General features: G+C 47.0%; 1 protein-coding gene across 1 annotated transcript in view; it reads left to right on the forward strand.

Moving 5' to 3' along the window:
- SF3B3 (splicing factor 3b subunit 3) overlaps positions 1-20,691 on the forward strand; it is a 49,180-nt gene that overhangs the window by 21,803 nt on the left and 6,686 nt on the right. Inside the window, exons 12-25 of the mRNA XM_060787967.2 lie at positions 3,923-4,074; positions 5,953-6,108; positions 9,102-9,257; positions 9,823-9,966; positions 10,080-10,202; positions 10,311-10,465; positions 11,805-11,979; positions 12,060-12,265; positions 14,513-14,669; positions 14,867-14,992; positions 15,117-15,329; positions 15,599-15,697; positions 16,787-16,930; positions 18,203-18,307. Coding sequence (XP_060643950.1) covers positions 3,923-4,074; positions 5,953-6,108; positions 9,102-9,257; positions 9,823-9,966; positions 10,080-10,202; positions 10,311-10,465; positions 11,805-11,979; positions 12,060-12,265; positions 14,513-14,669; positions 14,867-14,992; positions 15,117-15,329; positions 15,599-15,697; positions 16,787-16,930; positions 18,203-18,307 — 2,111 coding nt within the window. The remainder of the gene's footprint in view (positions 1-3,922; positions 4,075-5,952; positions 6,109-9,101; positions 9,258-9,822; positions 9,967-10,079; positions 10,203-10,310; positions 10,466-11,804; positions 11,980-12,059; positions 12,266-14,512; positions 14,670-14,866; positions 14,993-15,116; positions 15,330-15,598; positions 15,698-16,786; positions 16,931-18,202; positions 18,308-20,691) is intronic.

Consider the following 20,691-nt stretch of genomic DNA (forward strand, 5'->3'; position numbering starts at 1 on the left):
AATAGCTTTATCAACAAGCACCTTGGTCTCCCTACGGATGTCCCGGTCCTCAAACCCTCTCTGCTTCATTCTGAAAAAGTAACACCACTCTGTCCCACTTTGGCAACAAAATTCCTGGAAGACACGTCAACGCCTTCAGGGAGATGGCTGAGATCGCTGGGTATGTTTAGCTTAGAGAAGGCAGGGAAATTGCATGATAAGGATGTCGTCTGGAAGATGGACTCGGCTTGTTTTCTGCTGTTCCTCAGACTAGAATAGCAAGGAAAGAGATACCTACAAGCTTTGAACAGCAAGAGCAGTTCAACCACAGGGTGGATTCCCTCTCAGTCTCTAGATAGAGATTGGCACCTGTCAAGAGGGTTTGGATTGATGAAATCCACGCGAGAGATTCCTTAGGAAGGAAAGGAAACCTGTGCCCAGAGGCGTGCAGATGAGTGGGCTTGAATAGTGGCAAACTATTGTGTTTGGGTTCCCCGTGCTTTGTTTGAACGTAAAGAGATGAGTCTTAAAGAGATGAGGGAAACAGTGAATGAGGCAGAGAGACGTTGGTGAAGAAAGCGGGGGGCCTGAGGCGTGATGTGCACAGCCCACAAGCGGCAGGCGATCCAGTGCAGTCGGGATGTGCCTCGTCTGTTGCTTTGTGATTATGGAAACCTCGTGGCCCAGATTTCTGGAATCTAATGGGGCAGAGTGGGTCTGTCACACTGGGGTTGCGTCCTGCCTGTCACACGAGCCTTGAGATGGAAAGAGGCCTGGGAGCAGGGGGTGGAGGAGGGGGGTGACAAAAGGCAGGGGCAGCGAGAGGGAAATAGCTTCCCAGGAAGGAAGATACTTTAGCTTTTAGGGAATTAATATGTGAATTTTGTAATACCATTTATATGACATTCCGTTTGCATATTTGTAGATTTTATTCTGTTTGGAAAGGCTTTTAATGTCAGCTGTTTTCAGTCTCCTTGTTGGAGAGAAAAGCAGGGTATACATACACATAATAGTAATAGACTAGCTGTATGTGCCACCATTGCTGTGGCCAACTTTCCCTCCCTCTTTCTCTCCTTTCTTTCCCTCCTTCCTTCCTTCCTTTCCTCCCTCCCTCTTCCCTTCCTTCCTCCTTTGTCTTTCCCTTCCTCTTTCCCTTCTCCTTTCTTCCTTCTCTACCTCCTTCCTTCCTTTGCTTGTTCAGTAGACTCTCCTCTACAGTTCCATTTTGGCGGGAAGCCTTAGCATTGAACGGTTGTGTTATTAAAGTGTGAAGTATGGAACCCTGTGCAGACGGTCGGTCAATGTGACTTAAGCAACGTATGTGCCAGGTACTGGCTTGTTCAGTAGACTCTCCTCTACAGTTCCATTTTTGTGGAAAGCCTTAGCATTGAACGGTTGTGTTATTAAAGTGCAAAGTATGGAACCCTGCGCAGATGGTCGGTCAATGTGACTTAAGCAACGTGCAGTCATTGAATTCTTGACAGCAGAAGGTGTCACTCCAAAGGAGATGCATCAGAGAATGCATAAAGACGTTACAACTTTTACTTTCAAATTATTAGAAAACAGGAGAATACATTTAAGATATATGTTTCATTTAATTAATACTTAAAATAATAAAAATTGTAAAATTGTAAATAGTAAGATTGCGAAATTTTTAGAGCAGCTAATAGTAAAATAAAAGGAGTTATAAAAATAAGGGAGAGCAACTATCCCAAACACTTTACACTTTACATATTCCTTGTAAAATTACCTAAATGCTGAAAATTCTCAATGGGTTTGCTTGTGAAATACAAAAATCAATGTTACTTTGAGAGTTAGAGTAAAACCCAGTGTCAAGGTGAAGTCCAGTCAAAGATATATGGAGTAATCTCCAGTAGTTAATGTACTTTAACTCATCAGAGTTAAAGTGCAAACTGTTTATGGTGATTGTGTTGATGTGAGTACTGTGCGTCGTTGGGTGAGTAAGTGTAAAGATGTTGACACCTTCTGTTGTCAAGAATTCAATGATTGCACGTTACTTAAGTTGCATTGACTGACCATCTGCACAGGTTCCATACTTTGCAATTTTAACAACACAACCGTTCAATGCTAAGTCTTCCAGCCAAAATGGAACTGTAGAGGAGAGTCTACTGAACAAGCCAGTACCTTCTGCATACCAGTACTGCTATCTGTTGAGGAGTTACAAAGGTGGAGGCATTACTTTTCATTCAACCTAGTATGTTTGCAGTATGCTGTGTGTAGTAGAGTTGCTTTGTCCAAGTCTGGGTTGGTGCACATTTCCTGCCTCGGTTGCTTCCTCTTGCTTGTTTATTTTTCATGAAACGGGAGGGATGAGCGTGCGCCGGCAGAAGGAGCCGCTGTGGGCAAACCAGGTGTGATGGTGATCCTTAAAAAGAGCCTCTTCTCCAGAGATGGGTGCCCTTCTTGTCTGTCCTTGTCTCTTGGGTATTCTTCTTTCGCTGCCACTTTCTGTCCCGGAGTCACCTGATCATGCCAGAGGCTTCACAGGATAATTTCCTACCTCGAATGAGACCAAAGGAGTCTCCGTTGCCTTCTTGAATTTGTCAGAAATTGTCCTTTCTGATTCTTACTATTACAATACAGACATGAAAGTGGGAATTAGGTCCAAGTGAATACGCTTAAGGGTGGTGTATGCAGGTCACCTGGCATTGCCCCTCTCTGTTATAGGTAAAGGGTAACAGTTTTCCCCTGACATTAAGTCTAGTTGTGTCTGACTCTGGGACTCATCTCCATTTCTAAGGCAAAGAGCCAGCATTGTCCATAGACACCTCCAAGGTTATGTGGCCAGCATGACTGTATGGAGCACTGTTACCTTCCTGCCGGAGCGGTACCTATTGATCTACTCACTGCTAGGTTGGCAGAAGTTGGGGCTGACAGCAGGAGCTCACCCCGCTCCCCAGATTCGAACCTGTGACCTTTCAGTCAACATGTTCAGCAGCTCAGCAGTTTAACCCACTGCACCATTGGCTCCCCCTCTCTGTTTTAATAGTGATCTATTTAAATCACTAGCACCAAAAATAATGCAAAACATGATTATTACACTGTGTAACAAAATTGGAAAACTTTCCTGTTCCTGGTTTGAAAGTGTTATTTCCTGGTTCATTGTGCAGCCCTTACTTTGAAAGGAGTTGTTGTGCCCCAGAAATTTTTGTTTTTTTCTGGTTTTGATCGATAATGTTGTTTTTAATCCTTCAATTCCCTGAAACCAAAAGTTTTGTAATTTTCCTTTAATGGAAATATGCCATTTTTAACCTTTTAATGTGCAGACCACAAAAAACAAAGTTTGTGTAGCTTAATCAACTTTTTTTTTGATAAAACCAATTAGGAAATGGCATTTATAACTTGGGAACAAAATTTTGTTACAGAGTGTAATGTAATACAATATAATACAATATAATAATAAATATAATAACATAACAACAACTATAATAGTATAATATAACAGGCTGCATGCAGGATATCCCTCCTACTAAGACAAAGTTTTTGCAGTGCAATAAACCTTTCCCATGTTTTTATGATGAGCCAATTTGGAAATGACATTAATGACCCAGGAACAACAAATGTGTTGCATAGTGTTATCATACAACTAGATGTATTCTCTCGTTAAAACATAATATTTCTCCCAGATTTGTATCTACACATAGCAATCTGCAGGTGTGAATTATGTTCCCCAGAACCCAAGGATTTCAGAATGAATTGAGTGGGCCACCAAGCGCCTTGTGGTTATTGCACACGGTCCCAGCTCTTCCTTGATTTCCTGCCTGTACTCAGATAGGAGTGGAGGCCACTGTGTTTGGAGGCCTAAGCCCGATTTCCTGCACACGTGAGAGGGTGCTGATAGGAGGAGAAGAAGACCTTCTTTCTTTCTGGGCCAGCCTTTCTGAGCCTCTGGCGCTTGTGCCTTTCCTGTCTCCCCACCCAGATGAGTTTGACGCCTACATCATCGTGTCCTTCGTGAACGCCACCCTGGTCCTCTCCATCGGGGAGACGGTCGAGGAAGTGACGGACTCCGGGTTCCTGGGCACCACCCCCACGCTCTCCTGCTCCTTGCTGGGGGAGGACGCCTTGGTGCAGGTGAGGCTGGCCTTTCGCAGGGCGGGATCCCCTTTTCAGGTGCAGTTTATAAAGAGGAGTGTGTTGGGATTCAGCCTGTGTGTGAACCTGAGCCCGAATCTCCGATTGTATTGCTTAATGCTGATGCTAATGTTGATGGGACTAAGTTGGATAGTGAGGCGGAAGTGATCAGTGAGGACGAGGCTCAAGATGAAGACACTTTGGGCAGGAAAAATCCTACAGGCTTTGAGTTAGAGGCTTCAAGGGAAAAGCCAAGTTCTCATGAGAAAGTTGCTGTCAGATCGAGAGAAAGTTGCAGTCAGACCGAGCCAGAACCTCCCTACGGTTCTGGCTTATCTCCAAACTGAGGTTGTTATCATTGACCCAACCAGGTGTCACGTTATCTTGCAAGCTCCTGGCCCGAGCTTGCAAGATAATGTGACACCAGGTTGGGTCAATGATAATAGCCACAGTTTGGAAATAAGCCAGAACCGCAGAGAGGCCCAATGTTTACGTAGGTCCGAGAGAATCCAACAACTGAAACCAAAGATTAGAGTTAGCCGGAATCAGTTTCTGGGCTTTAAGAGTGGCTGTGAGGGGGATTTCCTCAGACCAATCATTGTTTAGTATCAAGTACAAACCTCCTGGGATTTCCAGTTTCCAGTGGTCTGGTCTCTAAGGGAATTTCTGGCTTCAAGTGAGAATTAGCAGGGGCTGAATCTGTTCATGGATTTCTATTGAGAGTATTCTGGATTTTACTGCTTTGGATTTTCTGCAAGCTGTTTGCTGTTTCATTTTGACTTCTCTACCTTTGGACTTCAATCCATTTTATATTTATCATTCAGTAAAAAGGATTGCATTTTTCCCAAACCAAGGTGTGGTGCATTAATGACAAGAGGGCCCTGTCTCCTGATCTGGAGTGTAACAGAGTGTAAGACCCAGGAGGGGAGGAGACACTGCAGAGGATAGAGCCAAAATGTGAGAACAGTGATAGACATACTAGAATACGCTGAACAAGATCCAAGTAGAGAGATCGCGTTATTGTTTTTAGATGCTGAGAAAGCATTTGACAATGTGCGGTGGGACTATATGTTTAAAGTATTAGAATCATAGAATCAAAGAGTTGGAAGAGACCTCATGGGCCATCCAGTCCAACCCCATTCTGCCAAGAAGCAGGAATATTGCATTCAAATCACCCCTGACAGTTGGCCATCCAGCCTCTGTTTAAAAGCTTCCAAAGAAGGAGCCTCCACCACACTCCGGGGCAGAGAGTTCCACTGCTGAACGGCTCTCACAGTATTGGATCACTTACTGAGTAGGTCAATATTTCAGAAAGGCAATAGGAGCTATTTATTCAAGGCAAAGAGCCAAATTAAAAATAAAGGATCAAATGTCAAATTATATAGAAATTCGGCCCTCCTTCCAGGTGTTTTGGACCAGCCAGTGGGCTGTTAGGTGTTTTGGACTCTGCCAGGGAGTCATAAACACCTGGGCGGAGGGCCGAAGTTGGGCCATGCCTGACGTATACAGTACGAACTAGGTTGTTGTAGGTTTTTAGGACTGTCCAGAAGCATTCTCTCCTGATGTTTCGCCTGCATCTATGGCAGGCATCCTCAGGCCCTTTCCTTTTCCCCCTCAGCCGCTTAAGCGGCTGAGGGGGAAAAGGAAGGGGCCTGAGCATGCCTGCCATAGATGCAGGCGAAACATCAGGAGAGAATGCTTCTAGAACATGGCCACACAGCCCAAAAAACCTACAACAACCAAGTGATTCCAGGCAGGATAGCCTGTGTCTGGTCCAGGGCACGTGCTGCTCAGCAAGTCACCCGTGATAATAATAAACAAGACGCAGGTTGCCCTGATGACCCAAGAAGGCGCCGTTTGACTTGGGTGTCCCTTCAGGTTTATCCCGACGGCATCCGGCACATCAGAGCGGACAAACGCGTGAACGAATGGAAGACGCCCGGGAAGAAGACCATCGTCAAGTGTGCCGTGAACCAGAGACAGGTGGTGATCGCCCTGACCGGAGGGGAGCTGGTCTACTTCGAGATGGACCCGGTAGGTGCCACCATTATGCGTCTCTGTGGGTTGTGCCGGGAGAGAGAGAGTGGGGCGGGCCCGCTTTTGTCTTTCTCAGTGGATGTGTCAGGCCTCACTTCAGGAGCGTGTTCCTCCTTAAATCTCTGGCCATTTCCTGAAGCAGGGCTTTGCTTTCCTTGGTAAAGTTTCTGGAGTGGAACTACTACTACATTCAAAGTCATGACTGCACAATTAAACAGGAAATCACACTTTCAAACCGGGAACAGAACGCTTTTCAAATCTTGTTACATCTATATATATAAATCTGCTAAGGGCATTCAACGGGACAGCAAAACGCGAAAACCCCTGGCCCAAAACACACCAAACTTGGCATGGACATACCTCAACCCACAAGGTATGCAGATAGCGATTCAAAATAAGGAAGAGGGAAAACATCGAAGGAAAGAAACAGAAGGAAACATGGAAGCAAAGAGTGAAGGAAGGAAGGAAAGAGGTAGAGAAGGAAGAAAAGAGAGAAAGAGGAAAAGAAGAGGGGTGGAAAGAAATGGGTAGAGAAAGAAGGAAGGAGATAAGGAAAGAAAAGGAAGGAAAGAGGAGCGAAGGAAGAAGAGAAAGGAAGAGAAAGAGGGGGGCAGGAAGGACAGACAAAAAGAAGAATGGAAACAAAAAGCAAAGGAAGGAAAGAGGCAGAGAAGGAAGAAAGAGAAAGGGAAGGAAAAGAAAAAAGGAAAAAAAGAGGAAGAGAAGGAAGGAAGGAGAGAAGGAAAGAAAAGGAAGGAAAGAGGAGCAAAGGAAGAAGAGAAAGAAAGAGAAAGAGGGGGGAAGGAAGGAAAGACAAAAGGAAGAATGGAAACAAAAACCACAGGAAGGAAGAAAAGAAAGAGGCAGAGAAGGAAGAGAAAGGGAAGGAAAAGAAAAAAGGAAGAAGGAAAGAGGAAGAAAAGGAAGGAAAGAGGAGCAAAGGAAGAAGAGAAAGAAAGAGAAAGAGGGGGGAAGGAAGGAAAGACAAAAGGAAGAATGGAAACAAAAACCAAAGGAAGGAAGGAAGGAAGGAAGGAAGGAAGGAAAGAGGCAGAGAAGGAAGAAAGAGAAAGGGAAGGAAAAGAAAAAAGGAAGAAGGAAAGAGGAAGAGAAGGAAGGAAGGAGAGAAGGAAAGAAAAGGAAGGAAAGAGGAGCAAAGGAAGATGAGAGAGAAAGAGGGGGGAAGGAAGGACAGACAAAAGGAAGAATGGAAACAAAAACCAAAGGAAGGAAGGAAGGAAAGAGGCAGAGAAGGAAGAAAGAGAAAGGGAAGGAAAAGAAAAAAGGAAGAAGGAAAGAGGAAGAGAAGGAAGGAAGGAGAGAAGGAAAGGAAGAGGAGCAAAGGAAGAAGAGAAAGAAAGAGAAAGAGGGGGGAAAGGAAGGAAAGACAAAAGGAAGAATGGAAACAAAAACCACAGGAAGGAAGGAAGGAAGGAAGGAAAGAGGCAGAGAAGGAAGAAAGAGAAAGGGAAGGAAAAGGAAAAAGGAAAGAGGAAGAGAAGGAAGGAAGGAAAGAAGGAAAGAAAAGGAAGGAAAGAGGAGCAAAGGAAGATGAGAGAGAAAGAGGGGGGAAGGAAGGACAGACAAAAGGAAGAATGGAAACAAAAACCAAAGGAAGGAAGAAAGGAAAGAGGCAGAGAAGGAAGAGAAAGGGAAGGAAAAGAAAAAAGAAGGAAAGAGGAAGAGAAGGAAGGAAGGAGAGAAGGAAAGAAAAGGAAGGGAATGAGGGAAAGAAGGGGCCATAGCAACGCGTGGCAGGGAAAGCTAGTAGCATTATATATTTGTGTTAATCCTGTCCTTTGGATGCACGCAAAATAGAATTTGGATTACGAATCCCAGTAGGTTAGATTTGGGTTCTGTCTTCCATGAGAATTATTATTACTGTATATACTCGAGTATAAGCTTAGTTTTTCAGCCCCTTTTTTAGGCTGAAAAAAATCCCCTCAGCTTATCCTCGAGTCAACATTATTTATTATTTTACTCTATTAGTATTATTACATTTACATTATTTTATTCTATTATTACTTTTATTACATTTATTATTTTACTCTATTATTATTACATTTACATTATTTTACTATATTATTATATTGGTTGCATCTATTATTTTACTTTATTAGTATTATTACATTTACATTATTTTATTCTATTATTACTTTTATTATTTTACTCTATTATTATTACATTTACATTATTTTACTATATTATATTGATTGCATTTATTATTTTACTCTATTATTGTTATTATTACATTTATTATTACATTTACATTATTTTACTATATTATATTGAATGCATTTATTATTTTACTCTATTATTCTTACATTTACTACTTTATTATTTTTACTATTATTATTAAATTTCCATTATTTCCTCTGTTATTTTATTTATTACATGTTATTATATTTATTATTTTATTCGATCGTTATAGGTAATAGGTAAGCACATTGACATTGAAGGAGGTCAGAATAATGGTTGAATCAGAGTTGGGCAGTCTTATCTTAAATGACAGTTTTGTGTAAATACTCAAAAACATTTTACCTTCTGACGATTACCAGTAGCAGCCACATTTCCCACCCTCGGCTTAGACTCGAGCCAATACGTTTTCCCAGTTTTTTGTGGTAAAATTAGGTCCCTCGGCTTATGTTCAGGTCGGCCTATACTCGAATATATACGGTATTATTATTATTATTATTTTATTTGTATACATACACACACATATATATGTATGTATAGTTAGCTAGTTTGTGGCAGCAACTAGTTTGCTGCTGCTGTTGTTATTATTATTATTATTATTTTACTGACACAAAGTTTCTGGAGTAGAACAACTACTTTCAAAGTCAGGACCACACCATGAAACAGGAAATCCTACGTTCAAACCAGAAACAGAAATGTTTTTCAAATGTTGTCACATAGTGTAATGGTTCTTCCAAGACCAGAACGACGACCCTGGCCTTCTGACCCCCTTTGATTTGCCTTTTCCGCCGCAGTCCGGGCAGCTGAACGAATACACGGAGAGGAAGGAGATGTCGGCGGACGTGGTCTGCATGAGCCTGGCCAATGTTCCCCCCGGAGAGCAGCGCTCCCGGTTCCTGGCGGTGGGTTTGGTGGACAACACCGTGCGCATCATTTCCCTCGACCCCTCCGTAAGTACCGGGCCCCACTTTATAATTATTTTAATAATTTCTGCTAGGCTGTTAGGAATTGTGGGAGTTGAAGTCCAAAACACCTGGAGGGAGGGCCTAAGTTGGCCCATGCATGCTCTAAGGACATGCCTCCATGTTTGGTCTCCTTATAAAGACAAAGGTAGGTAAAGGTAGTCCCCTGACATTAAGTCCAGTCATGTCTGACTCTGGGGTGTGTTGCTCATCTCCATTTCTAAGCCGAAGAGCCAGCGTTGTCCGTAGACACCTCCAAGGTCATGTGGCCACTGGCATGACTGCATGGAGCGCCGTTACCTTCCCGCCGGAGCGGTACCTATTGATCTACTCACATTTGCATGTTTTCGAACTGCTAGGTTGGCAGAAGCTAGGGCTGACAGCGGAAGCTCACGCCGCTCCCCGGAATAGAACCTGCGACCTTTTGATCAACAAGCTCAGCAGCTCAGTGCTTTAACCCACTGCGCCACCGGGGGCTCATATAAAGACAAAAGCGGGGTGTAAACAAACATCATAATAATACTGGGATGCGGTTTCTCCCCTTCCTTTGCAGGACTGCCTTCAGCCCTTGAGTATGCAGGCCCTCCCTGCGCAGCCGGAGTCGCTGTGCATTGTGGAAATGGGGGGCGCGGAGAAGCAAGACGAGCTCGGGGAGAGGGGCTCCATCGGCTTCCTCTACCTGAACATCGGCTTGCAGGTGAGGGCCCACGGCCTTCCTCCTTCTTCTTGGGACTCATAGTATTGGGAGTCGAGGAGCAAAGGTGGGTCGGCATTCTCGAACTCACCTATTCTCCTTCTCTCTGCGCTCAGAACGGTGTGCTGCTCCGGACGGTCCTCGACCCGGTCACGGGAGACCTCTCCGACACACGGACCAGGTACCTCGGTTCGCGCCCCGTGAAGCTCTTCCGCGTCCGGATGCAAGGCCAGGAAGCAGTGAGTGGGCAGCCGGGAGATCTGGGGTGGCAGCGAGGGGGGCATTGGGGAAGGGGTCTCCTGTGTGGTCCATTGGGGTGAGCCTCTCTGCCTTTCCCCCTCCCTCAGGTGCTGGCCATGTCCAGCCGCTCGTGGCTGAGCTACTCCTACCAGTCGCGCTTCCACTTGACCCCGCTTTCGTATGAAACGCTGGAGTTTGCCTCGGGCTTTGCTTCGGAGCAGTGCCCAGAGGGCATCGTGGCCATCTCCACAAACACCCTCAGGTTGGTATGGAGGAAGGGAAGGGGAAGGGACAAACACTGTTGTTGTTGTTGTTGTTGTTGTTGTTGTTGTTGTTGTTGTTGTTGTTGTTGTTGTTGTTGTTATATGTATTATTGAAGGCTTTCATGGCCAGAATCACTGCATTGTTGTTGTTGTTGTTGCTATTATGATTATTATTATTATTATTATTATTATTATTATTATATGTATTGATGAAGGCTTTCATGGCCAGAATCACTGCATTGTTGTTGTTGTTGTTGCTATTATTATTATTATTGCTGTTGTTATATATACTGTTGAAGTCTTTCATGGCCAGAATTACTGCAGTGTTGTTGTTGCTGCTGTTTCGCTATTATTATTATTATTATTATTATTATTATTATTATTATTATTATTATATGTATTGATGAAGGCTTTCATGGGCAGAATCACTGCATTGTTGTTGTTATTGCTGCTGTTGCTGTTATATGTATATTGTTGAAGTGTTTCATGGCCAGAATCACTGCAGTGTTATTATTTTATTATTTTACTGACACAAAAACACAGTATGTCACAGAAATATGCTGGATTTTGTATTACAAAAATCACAAGTCGAACACTTACCAAGTGTCTAGGACTGTGTAATGTTGTATTATTATTATTATTATTATTATTATTATTAATGTCTTGTCGAAGGCTTTCATGGTCAGAATCACGGCAGTATTGTTGTGTGGTTTCTGAGCTGTATGGCCAATGTGTTCTAGCAACATTTTCTCCTAACATTTCACTTGCATCTGTGGCAAGTCACCTTCAGAGGATTTGATGGAATGCCCAGCACAGGAGAAAGAACCACAGGTATATATAGACTCCACTTGCTTTACCACCATCAGACTCTCTGAAGACGCCAGCCACAGATGCAGGCAAAATGTCAGGAGAAAATGCTGCTAGAACACATTGTCCACACAGCCTGGAAACCACACAACACCCCGATTATTGTTGAATGTTGTTACCCACCTCTCCTTATGGCTCGAGGCGGGACACAACCTTAGTCTGGAGCTCCCTCTGACATTATTGCGGGAAAGGGGCCGTGACAACTTGGAAGGTTTTCCCTGCATTTTCAGTCCAAGGCATTATGTCCTGCAAATGGCAAATTTGGCCCTCCTTCAGGTGTTTTGGAGTTTGACTCCCACAAGCCTCTCCTTCGCCTGCTTTTAGGAATTGTGAGAGTTGAAGTCCCAAACACCTGGAGGGAGGGCCACAGTTTGCCCATGCCCGCATTCTGTCCACTCGAGGTTGAGTGGCTGGATCAGGCCTGGTCTTTGGCCGCGTCCAGCCTGATCGTGGCCTTGTTTTGGCCCCCAGGATCTTGGCGCTGGAGAAGCTGGGCGCCGTCTTCAACCAGGTGGCCTTCCCGCTGCAGTACACCCCCCGGAAGTTCGTCATCCACCCCGAGAGCAACAACCTGATCATCATCGAGACCGACCACAACGCCTACACGGAGGCCACCAAGGCCCAGCGGAAGCAGCAGATGGCCGAGGTCAGTGTGTATGATCTCACCTCCGCGATGCGTGTATATATGTGTGTACGTGAGGCTGAAAGGCATTTGCAACGTTCCAGGAAATGGTGGAAGCGGCAGGGGAAGACGAGCGGGAGTTGGCGGCGGAGATGGCAGCCGCTTTCCTGAACGAGAACCTGCCGGAGTCCATCTTTGGCGCCCCGAAGGCTGGGAACGGGCAGTGGGCCTCGGTCGTGAGGGTCATGAACCCCATCCAGGGCAACACGCTGGACCTGGTGCAGCTGGAGCAGAACGAAGCCGCCTTCAGGTAAGGCTGGGGCAAGGAAGGCCAGGCCAGGCTGTGGGGATGGATCTTAGTCTGTGACTGCGCCGGGTGCCCAAAAGTCCTCTCCCAGCATCCCTCCTTCCCTTCAAGGCTTCTCTCCTTCCTTCTGTGGCTCTGAATGGATGCACAAAATGACCTCAGAAGCACTTTATTTTATGGTTTGTGCAATTAAATCCTTCCTCATCCTGGATCTCCCTTCCCAATAATTTACATTGCCCAATGTTGTTGTTGTTGTTGTTATAATCTCCCAGTGTTTTAAAATTTTATCCTTAAATTTGGCCCTGCCCCATGTAACCCTGTGTGTTTTTGTGTTATATTGTGTTTACTGTATTGATGGGCGTGGCCTCATGTAAGCCGCCCCAAGTCCCCCTTGGGAGATGGAGCGGGGTATAAATAAAGTATATTATTATTATTATTATTATTATTATTATTATTATCATTATCATTATTATTATGCTGTCTATTATTTAAGAGCCTCCTACACCTGTCAGGGGTCTCTGCTACTTTAACACAGCCCTGGAAGCTTTTGTTTGCACACACCCGCTAGAGTTCAAGCTCCCCTCCGTGTAGTTGTGGCAGAAGCTCCAGGTGCTCGTTCCAAAACACAGGAAAGCTGTATATCTTCACTTGCATGACATGCAAAGTATTTACAGCAACACACAGCTCTCTCCACACTCCAACCACAATATAATGCAATATAATAATAATAATAATAATATAATATAATAATAATATAATATAATAATATTATAATACAATATAATACTAGTGATAATAATTCAATATTATAATTATAATTATATATTTACATTACATGTAATATTACTAATAATATTACAATATAATGGTATAGTGCAATATAGTAATATATACTGATATTGTACTATGCTAATAATATAATACATTATATGAAAATATATATTGTAAGCTGCTCTGAGTCCCCTTCGGGGTGAGAAGGGCGGCATATAAATGCTGTAAATAAATAAATAAACCACCAAACTCTCCATTTGTTATGAACCTCAAAAGGTTCCTGTTCTTTTGTGCAGAGCATTCAAGGAATAGTAAGGCAATGTAGATCAATGAAACACTTTAGAGACCAAATTTGGTTTTAACGCTATTCATGTAACATTTATTGAAATATAATCACCATAGAGTCGCATCAAGAGAGAGCTCTTGTGCACACATTCCAGACATTCACACATACTCACATATAGGCCTTCTCCAGCGAAGGTGATCAGCTTTCCCCGAGAAGCTGTGGACGTTCCCGTTGCCGTGGATCAGGAAGCGTGCAAAATCTTGGAGGCCTCAGCATTTATAGGCCAAAATCTCCTTTTTCTCCTCAACGCTCTTCCCACTGGAACACACGCCCTCCAAACGGGAAGTTTAGCTTCACAGATATGCATATTTTTACTAATTCCCTGCAGATAACTTGCTCCTATTTTTATCTCATTAGAGTTTTAGAATTGTTTTTATCCTGTACATGTGGCCTGCCCATTGTTATTGTGATTGTGCTTATTGGAATGTTATTTTATGACTGTGTTTATAATGTTTTTTCTTGATGTAATTTGATGATGTTGTTTATTGTTTATGCTCTGGTTTTATCTTGTTGTAATATGTTGTCCGGGCTTGGCCACATGGAAGCCGCTCCGAGTCCCCATTGGGGAGATGGTGGAGGGGTATAAATAAAGATTATTATTATTATTATTATTATTATTATTATTATTACTCCCTTTTATACCCTCCCCCATTTCACCAGCAGCCTTTCTTGCAGCATGTAACCCCAAAAGACTCAGCACATTTCCATGTTTATTTTTTGTTGTTGTTGTGTCAGGAGTGACTTGAGAAACTGCAAGTCGCTTCTGGTGTAAGAGAATTGGCCGTCTGCAATGACATTGCCCAGGGGACATTGCCCGGATGATTTGATGTTTTTATCATCCTTGTGGGAGGCTTCTCTCATGTCCCCGCATGAGGATCTGGAGCTGACAGAGGGAGCTCATCCGCCTCTCCCCGGATTCGAACCTGCGACCTGTCAGTCTTCAGTCCTGCCAGCACAGGGGTTTAACCCACTGTGCCACTGGGAACTATTTCCATGTGGTGAGGCCTCAGCGTCTGCTTCTCCTTGCCACCCAAGATTCCAGTGTGTCTGCAGATTCGGGTGCCACCTTCTGCCCCCCTCCCCCTGGAAGGACCCCCTTTGATGCCCTTCTCCCCCTCCCTCCTCCTTCCCAGTGTGGCGGTCTGCCGCTTTGCCAACGCTGGGGATGACTGGCACGTGCTGGTGGGGGTGGCCAAGGACCTCATCCTCAACCCGCGCTCTGTGGCTGGCGGCTTCGTTTACACCTACAAGCTGGTCAACAACGGGGAGAAGCTGGAGTTCATGCACAAGGTGAGTCCTGTTTTGCTCCGTGGAGCGCAGCTTGACAAACAGCTGGAGAGAATGCTGCGGCCTCGTGGAGGGCTGCCCACTCCTTCTCCCTTGGGACTGGCATTTGCGGGCCAGCTTGCTCTTTCCGTGTGGAGGGGGTTTCTGACGGGTGTCTCTGTGTATGCCCCCCTCCTTATCTTGCCCCTCTTTTGGCCCAGACCCCCGTGGAGGAGGTGCCCGCCGCCATCGCTCCCTTCCAGGGCCGGATCCTGATTGGCGTCGGGAAGCTCCTGCGGGTCTATGACCTGGGCAAGAAGAAGCTGCTCCGGAAGTGCGAGAACAAGGTATTGGCCGGGGAAGGCAAGTATTGCCCTCTCGTCCCCCCGATGAGTGCCCTTTCTCCTGAGCTGACAGTGCCCCTCTTCCTTTCCTTTCCTTTCCTCCTTTCTGGGATCGTTGCCCCGGCAGCACATTGCCAACTACATCTGTGGGATCCAGACCATCGGTCACCGGGTGATTGTGTCGGACGTGCAGGAGAGCTTCATCTGGGTGCGCTACAAGCGGAACGAGAACCAGCTCATCATCTTTGCGGACGACACCCACCCGCGATGGGTCACCACTGCCTGCCTCCTGGACTACGACACGGTGGCCGGCGCAGACAAGTTCGGAAACATCTGCGTGGTGAGTCCCGGAGGGAGCTTGGCCGAGGGGAAACGCTCTTGGGACCGCCCACCCACTGCTGCCCATTGCGGGGATGGCCTTCTGCCTGGAAAGGGGCCCTTCTCAGCTCTGGCTCTCTGGTGGCATCTTCTTCACTGTGGCGTTGACTCACAGACCAACCACAGGGCCCTTGGCATTGGCACGGATCTGTGGGTCAGCACCAAGGGTCCTGCAGGGAGGGAGGGAGTGAGGAAGGGAGCTCCGCTCACCCTCCGACCTTTTCTCTCCAGGTGAGGCTGCCCCCAAACACCAATGACGAGGTGGATGAGGACCCGACGGGCAACAAGGCTCTCTGGGACCGCGGGCTGCTCAACGGCGCCTCCCAGAAGGTAGCGTGGCATCAAGGGTTTTGTCTTGGGGGGGGGGAGCCTTCCTTGGGCCCACAAATGGCCCAAACACATGCACTTCAGGGTTGAGATCCCAGAACCAGCTTGGAAACTGTTGCAGCAGTTTCCCTAGAACCAGAGTTTGATGAGACCTCCAAGGGCCATCTAGTCCAACCCCCTCCTTTCTGCCAGGCAGGAAAGGCACAATCAAAGCTCATCCTGCCCCTGCTTAATAATAATTATAATAACAATAGTGTGTTGTGTGTTTTTTCCGGGCTGCATAGCCAATGTGTTCCAGTAGCATTTTCTCCTGACATTTTGCCTGCATCTGTTGCTGGCATCTGCAGAGGATCTGAAAAGATTTTGACAATACTAATACTAATAAGAATAAATAATAGAATCATCCAGTCCAGCCTCCTTCTGTCAGGCATGAAAAGCACAACCAAATCAAGGAGTTTCCACCAGACTATGATGCAGATAGTTCCACTGCTGAACAGCTCTTCTTATGGCCAGGAAGTTCTTCCTCATGTTGAAAGGAATCTCCCTTCTTTTGCTGCCATTTGAACCCGTGTGTAAGACTGTAGGTTGTATATAGCAGTATTAAATGACCACTCACAAGCCGGTTTTGCTTTGAAATGGATATATTGCTTGTATCTCTGCAGCAAAGAAAGACTACTGACTTTTTCCCACCACCACTTCCTTTTATACACCCTTCCTACCCATTTCCCCCTTCTTCTCAGTTTCCTCATTAGAACTTGTTGCTTCACAAGTTCCCATACAAGTTTTCCAGCGCCCTTTGCTGGCTTCAAAATGTCACAGAGAAAAAACTGAGGCAGCCAGGATGATTTAGTCAGGATGTCATGGAGGGAATTTGTGATGTCTTCATGCCGTCAGAAATTGACTCCTGACACCATGGCTGCATTGAGTCCCATTCTCCGGGGGAGCAGAACGGAAGCCCCACTCCCTCTTCTTTATGGCCTCTCTTCCGATATTCACCCACGGCTCCTCTTGCGCTTGGAGCGTGCTGCTCTGTGGGGCCGGTGCCTGTGTGATCCCTGCGGCCTCCTTGACGTGTGCCTCCCTCCCTTCCAGGCGGAGGTGATCATGAACTACCACGTGGGGGAGACGGTGCTGTCCCTGCAGAAGACCACCCTGATCCCTGGAGGCTCCGAGTCCCTGGTCTACACCACCCTCTCGGGGGGCATCGGCATCCTCGTCCCCTTCACGTCCCACGAGGTGAGAGCCCCCCCCACCCCCCACCCTGGGTTGCCCGGCAGGGGTGGGGGAACCATCTGTGGGGAAACGGGCCTTCTCCCAGAAGGAAGGCATCCGCTTCCTTTTGGGAGACATAGCTTTAACCCTGGAGTGGCCAAAAGGGTTGCCCAAACAGGTGCTGAAACCGCCTCCTTTTCAGGGGAGATGAGAAAGAACACTGTGGAACTGTTAATGTAAGATTAACGTAATGTGAATGTTTAAATGGAATTTTGTGTAATGCCTGTGAATGTGACCTGATTGCTTTAGCCAAGAGTGTATTGGCACTGAAAGGGTTAATCAGTCAAGGCTCTAATGAACTGTGAAGATGTGACCCTGAGTGTACCTGGAACACGTAGGGAGGATCCAGAGATAAGGTTTCGTTTGTCCTTCGGTGGTTTTGTCTTGTTTCTGTTCTGTTTGGTTGGGTGTCAATGCGAGTGTGTGCTGTATATTTGCTCAGTAAAGCTACCAGGGAGTGTATTACTCTGAAAGGGTTAATCACTCAAGGCTCTAATTAATTGTGAAGATGTGACCCTAAGTGTGCCTGGAACGTGTAGGGAGGATCCAGAGATAAGGTTTCGTTTGTCCTTCGGTGGTTTTGTCTAGTTTTTGTTCTGTTTGGTTGGGTGTCAATGCGACGTGTATGCTGTGTATTTGCTCTACTCAGTAAAGCTACCAGGGAGTGTATTGACTCTGAAAGGGTTAATCAGTCAAGCCTCTAATGAACTGTGAAGATGTGACCCTGAGTGTGCCTGGAACGCGTAGGGAGGATCCAGAGATAAGGTTCTGTTCGTCCTTCTTACTCCAGTGTGTCTTTTGTCTTGTTCCTGTCTGTTTGGTTGGATGTGTGCTGTATATCTGCTCTGCTCAGTTGTTCTCCTGCAGAAGCATTGTTGTTTTTGTGGCTGCCACAAACTAGGCGGAATGGGTGGAGACTCGGGGATGAGAGATTCCTTGAGGATGTGCTGAGGGAGGTCCCACCTTTCCCCATGTTTTGAATAATAAAGCGAATTTGGCAATTCCAGTCGTAGTAAGTGTGTGATTTTAATTAGTTTTCTATGTATTTGATTTTACATTGTTGTATTGATATTATGGCATTGAATTGTTGCCCATGTTAGCCGCCCTGAGACCCCCCCTCCCCCCCATGGGTGTGTGTGTGTGTGAGAAAGGCGGGCTAGAAATGATGTAAATAAATAAATAGTGTTGCATGGCATAATCCAGTGAACGCAACGCCTTGGCTTTGTCTCCTTTCAGGACCACGACTTCTTCCAGCACGTGGAGATGCACCTGCGGTCGGAGCACCCCCCTCTCTGCGGCCGGGACCACCTCAGCTTCCGCTCCTACTACTTCCCCGTCAAGGTAGGCCGCCTCACCTGCTCCCGGCCTTGGTCTCCTCAGTCGGTTGGAGCAGGCACCAGGGCGGGTTCTCCTGGAGATTAGTTGCTGCGCCAGAGCGCATTGGGGGTAACCTGCAGTTGGACCAATTGCCCCCCCCCCAACCCCAAATCCCTCCTTGGTATTCCAAACCCACCCACAGGAGCCTTGGCTTTACACCCGAGGTCCAAATCTGGGCTGCTCCCCTCCTGACTTCCTAGCCCCGTGACGATGAACCTATGACACGCGTGTCAGCACTGACACGCATGGCTATTTTTGATGACACACAGACACATGCGGCCACATACAGAGAAATACACCTCATAAGAGCCAATTTAATTCCATCCTTAAATTTGCAAAAGGCTCTACAAATTTAACATCTGCACGTTTGAGCATCGTTCATAACTCAGCATGGATTATGCTTTTTTCTTATTTAAACTATAAATATTGCAAAATTATGGGTTTTCCTCTGCGTGGTCCTGTGAAATGCACACATATGGGTTTACTGCGCCTGCGCAGACAGTTTCGGAACTCTCTAGAATTTTAAAAAGGATACTTTTTGGCGGACGCCCCGCCCATGCCCCCCCGATAGTACATATAGCCAGTAGGAGGGGCGGCCGCTCCAGTTCTTTCTTCCGCCGCAAGAAGCAGCAGTTAAGGAATCTCTCTCTCTCTCTCTGTTTTGACTAGCGATAGAAGTCCATTTTTATTTCATTTTTATTTCATTTTTATTTTCTTTACCTCCAATTTACCAGTCTCTGACAACGTCTTGTGAGTTGCGATTTACTGCTCAGCCTCGTGAGCGGGCTCCCCTCCTCTGGCTTCCCTCGGAGGTCGGCTTCAGAGCCACCCGCTCCCTGGAAATGGCGCTTTTGTGGAGGGGCCCTTACCTTAGTCGGGAGTCTTATCTCCTAGACGCTTTCCCTGAGAAAATCCAGGGCGGGGAAGCTTGAGGTCAAATCTCTCTTTGGACAGGCCTGGCAAAGCCCCGGAGCACGCCAAGAGGCGGGAAAACGCCATGAAAAGGAGGCTTTAAGATCGCCGTCCTCAAGGGCGCCTCACCACCGCCCCTAGTGGCTGCAATGCCTCCGTCGCAGCGTCAGCCCTCGCTTCCCTTGCTGCTGCTGGGAGAGGGACGTGCTCCGTTTTCGTCTGCCTCCCGCCCTGTGCCTGGGGCTCTGGCAGTAGCAGCGTCTTTCTCTCCCTGCCTGTTTGCCGCCAATAAAGAAGGAGAGCATTTTGGCTTCTGCTGCCTCTCTCTCGCTGCCTGTGGGCCCTAACGGCACACTTCCTGCCTCCTTGGGAGAAGCGTGGTTCCTCGGTGGGTGCAGCAGCTGCCCCTTTCCCCCGAGTGCGTGCCTGCCGCTAGCAAGACAAGGGCGCCCTATGAGATCTGCTACCTCCACCCTCCTCCCCCAAGAGGAGTGCACGCCGTCTGTGGAAGATTCTGCTACGACAGCAGTCTCTATCCCTCCTGCGCTCGCCACCGCCAGGAGAGTGATGCGAGTCGGCATCGGCTATCCCCTATTGCCTGGAGGACCAGGCGCCACGGAGCCGACTGCCTTCGCTAAGGCCAGCCCCCGCCGAAAGCGGTGGAGCTTGTGCCCTCCACGCCCGTTATGCTGGTCTCGGCTAGGGCAGTGCACTGGAGTTTGGGCTCTCCGAAGGCCCCGATGCACTCAGGCACCACAGAGCCGATTACCCTCGCTGAGGGCAGCCCCCGCTGGAGGCAGCGGAGTTGGTGGCGTCCATGCCCATTATGCCAGTCTTGGCTAGGGCACTGCTCTGGACTTCGGGCTCGCCAGCAATCCTGATGTTCTCAGGTACCATGGAACCGAGTGCTGAGGCCAGCTCCGACTGAGGCGTTGGAGCTTATGCCCTCCATGCCTGTTATGCCGATCTCGGCTGACACAGCGTCCTGAAGCTTGGGCTTCTAATGACACCAACGCCTTCCACCTGGCTGAACCCTGGTGTTCTGGCCCATAGTGGCCCTGGTGCCTCTTTCATTGCAGAGCAGCCCTGATGCCTCCCTTATGGTGGAACCCAAGAGCTCGGGCTCGACAGCGGCCACCATGCTCTTCTCATTGCTGAGCCCAGGAATTCGGAGTCAGCAATCAGTGGCCCCGCGAGCGCCCCCCTCTGGATTCGGAGGCCTTTGCCATGTCCCTGACTACTGGGCTACTGCCACCACTCACATCGAGATGGTGTGTACAACTTTGGGCCATAGTTGAGATGGTATTACCGCTCCATACCAACTGCTATGAATTCAGCTTTCTGAGAAATTGTGCTGAATTCGACTCTGCAGGCAGCCTGGCCTTATACGGTTGGCTGCTGCACCACGTCCACTCATACACCAGCTGATTAAGCTG

Source organism: Anolis sagrei, chromosome 8, assembly GCF_037176765.1.
Source record: "Anolis sagrei isolate rAnoSag1 chromosome 8, rAnoSag1.mat, whole genome shotgun sequence".
NCBI classification, from domain to species: Eukaryota; Metazoa; Chordata; class Lepidosauria; order Squamata; family Dactyloidae; genus Anolis; species Anolis sagrei.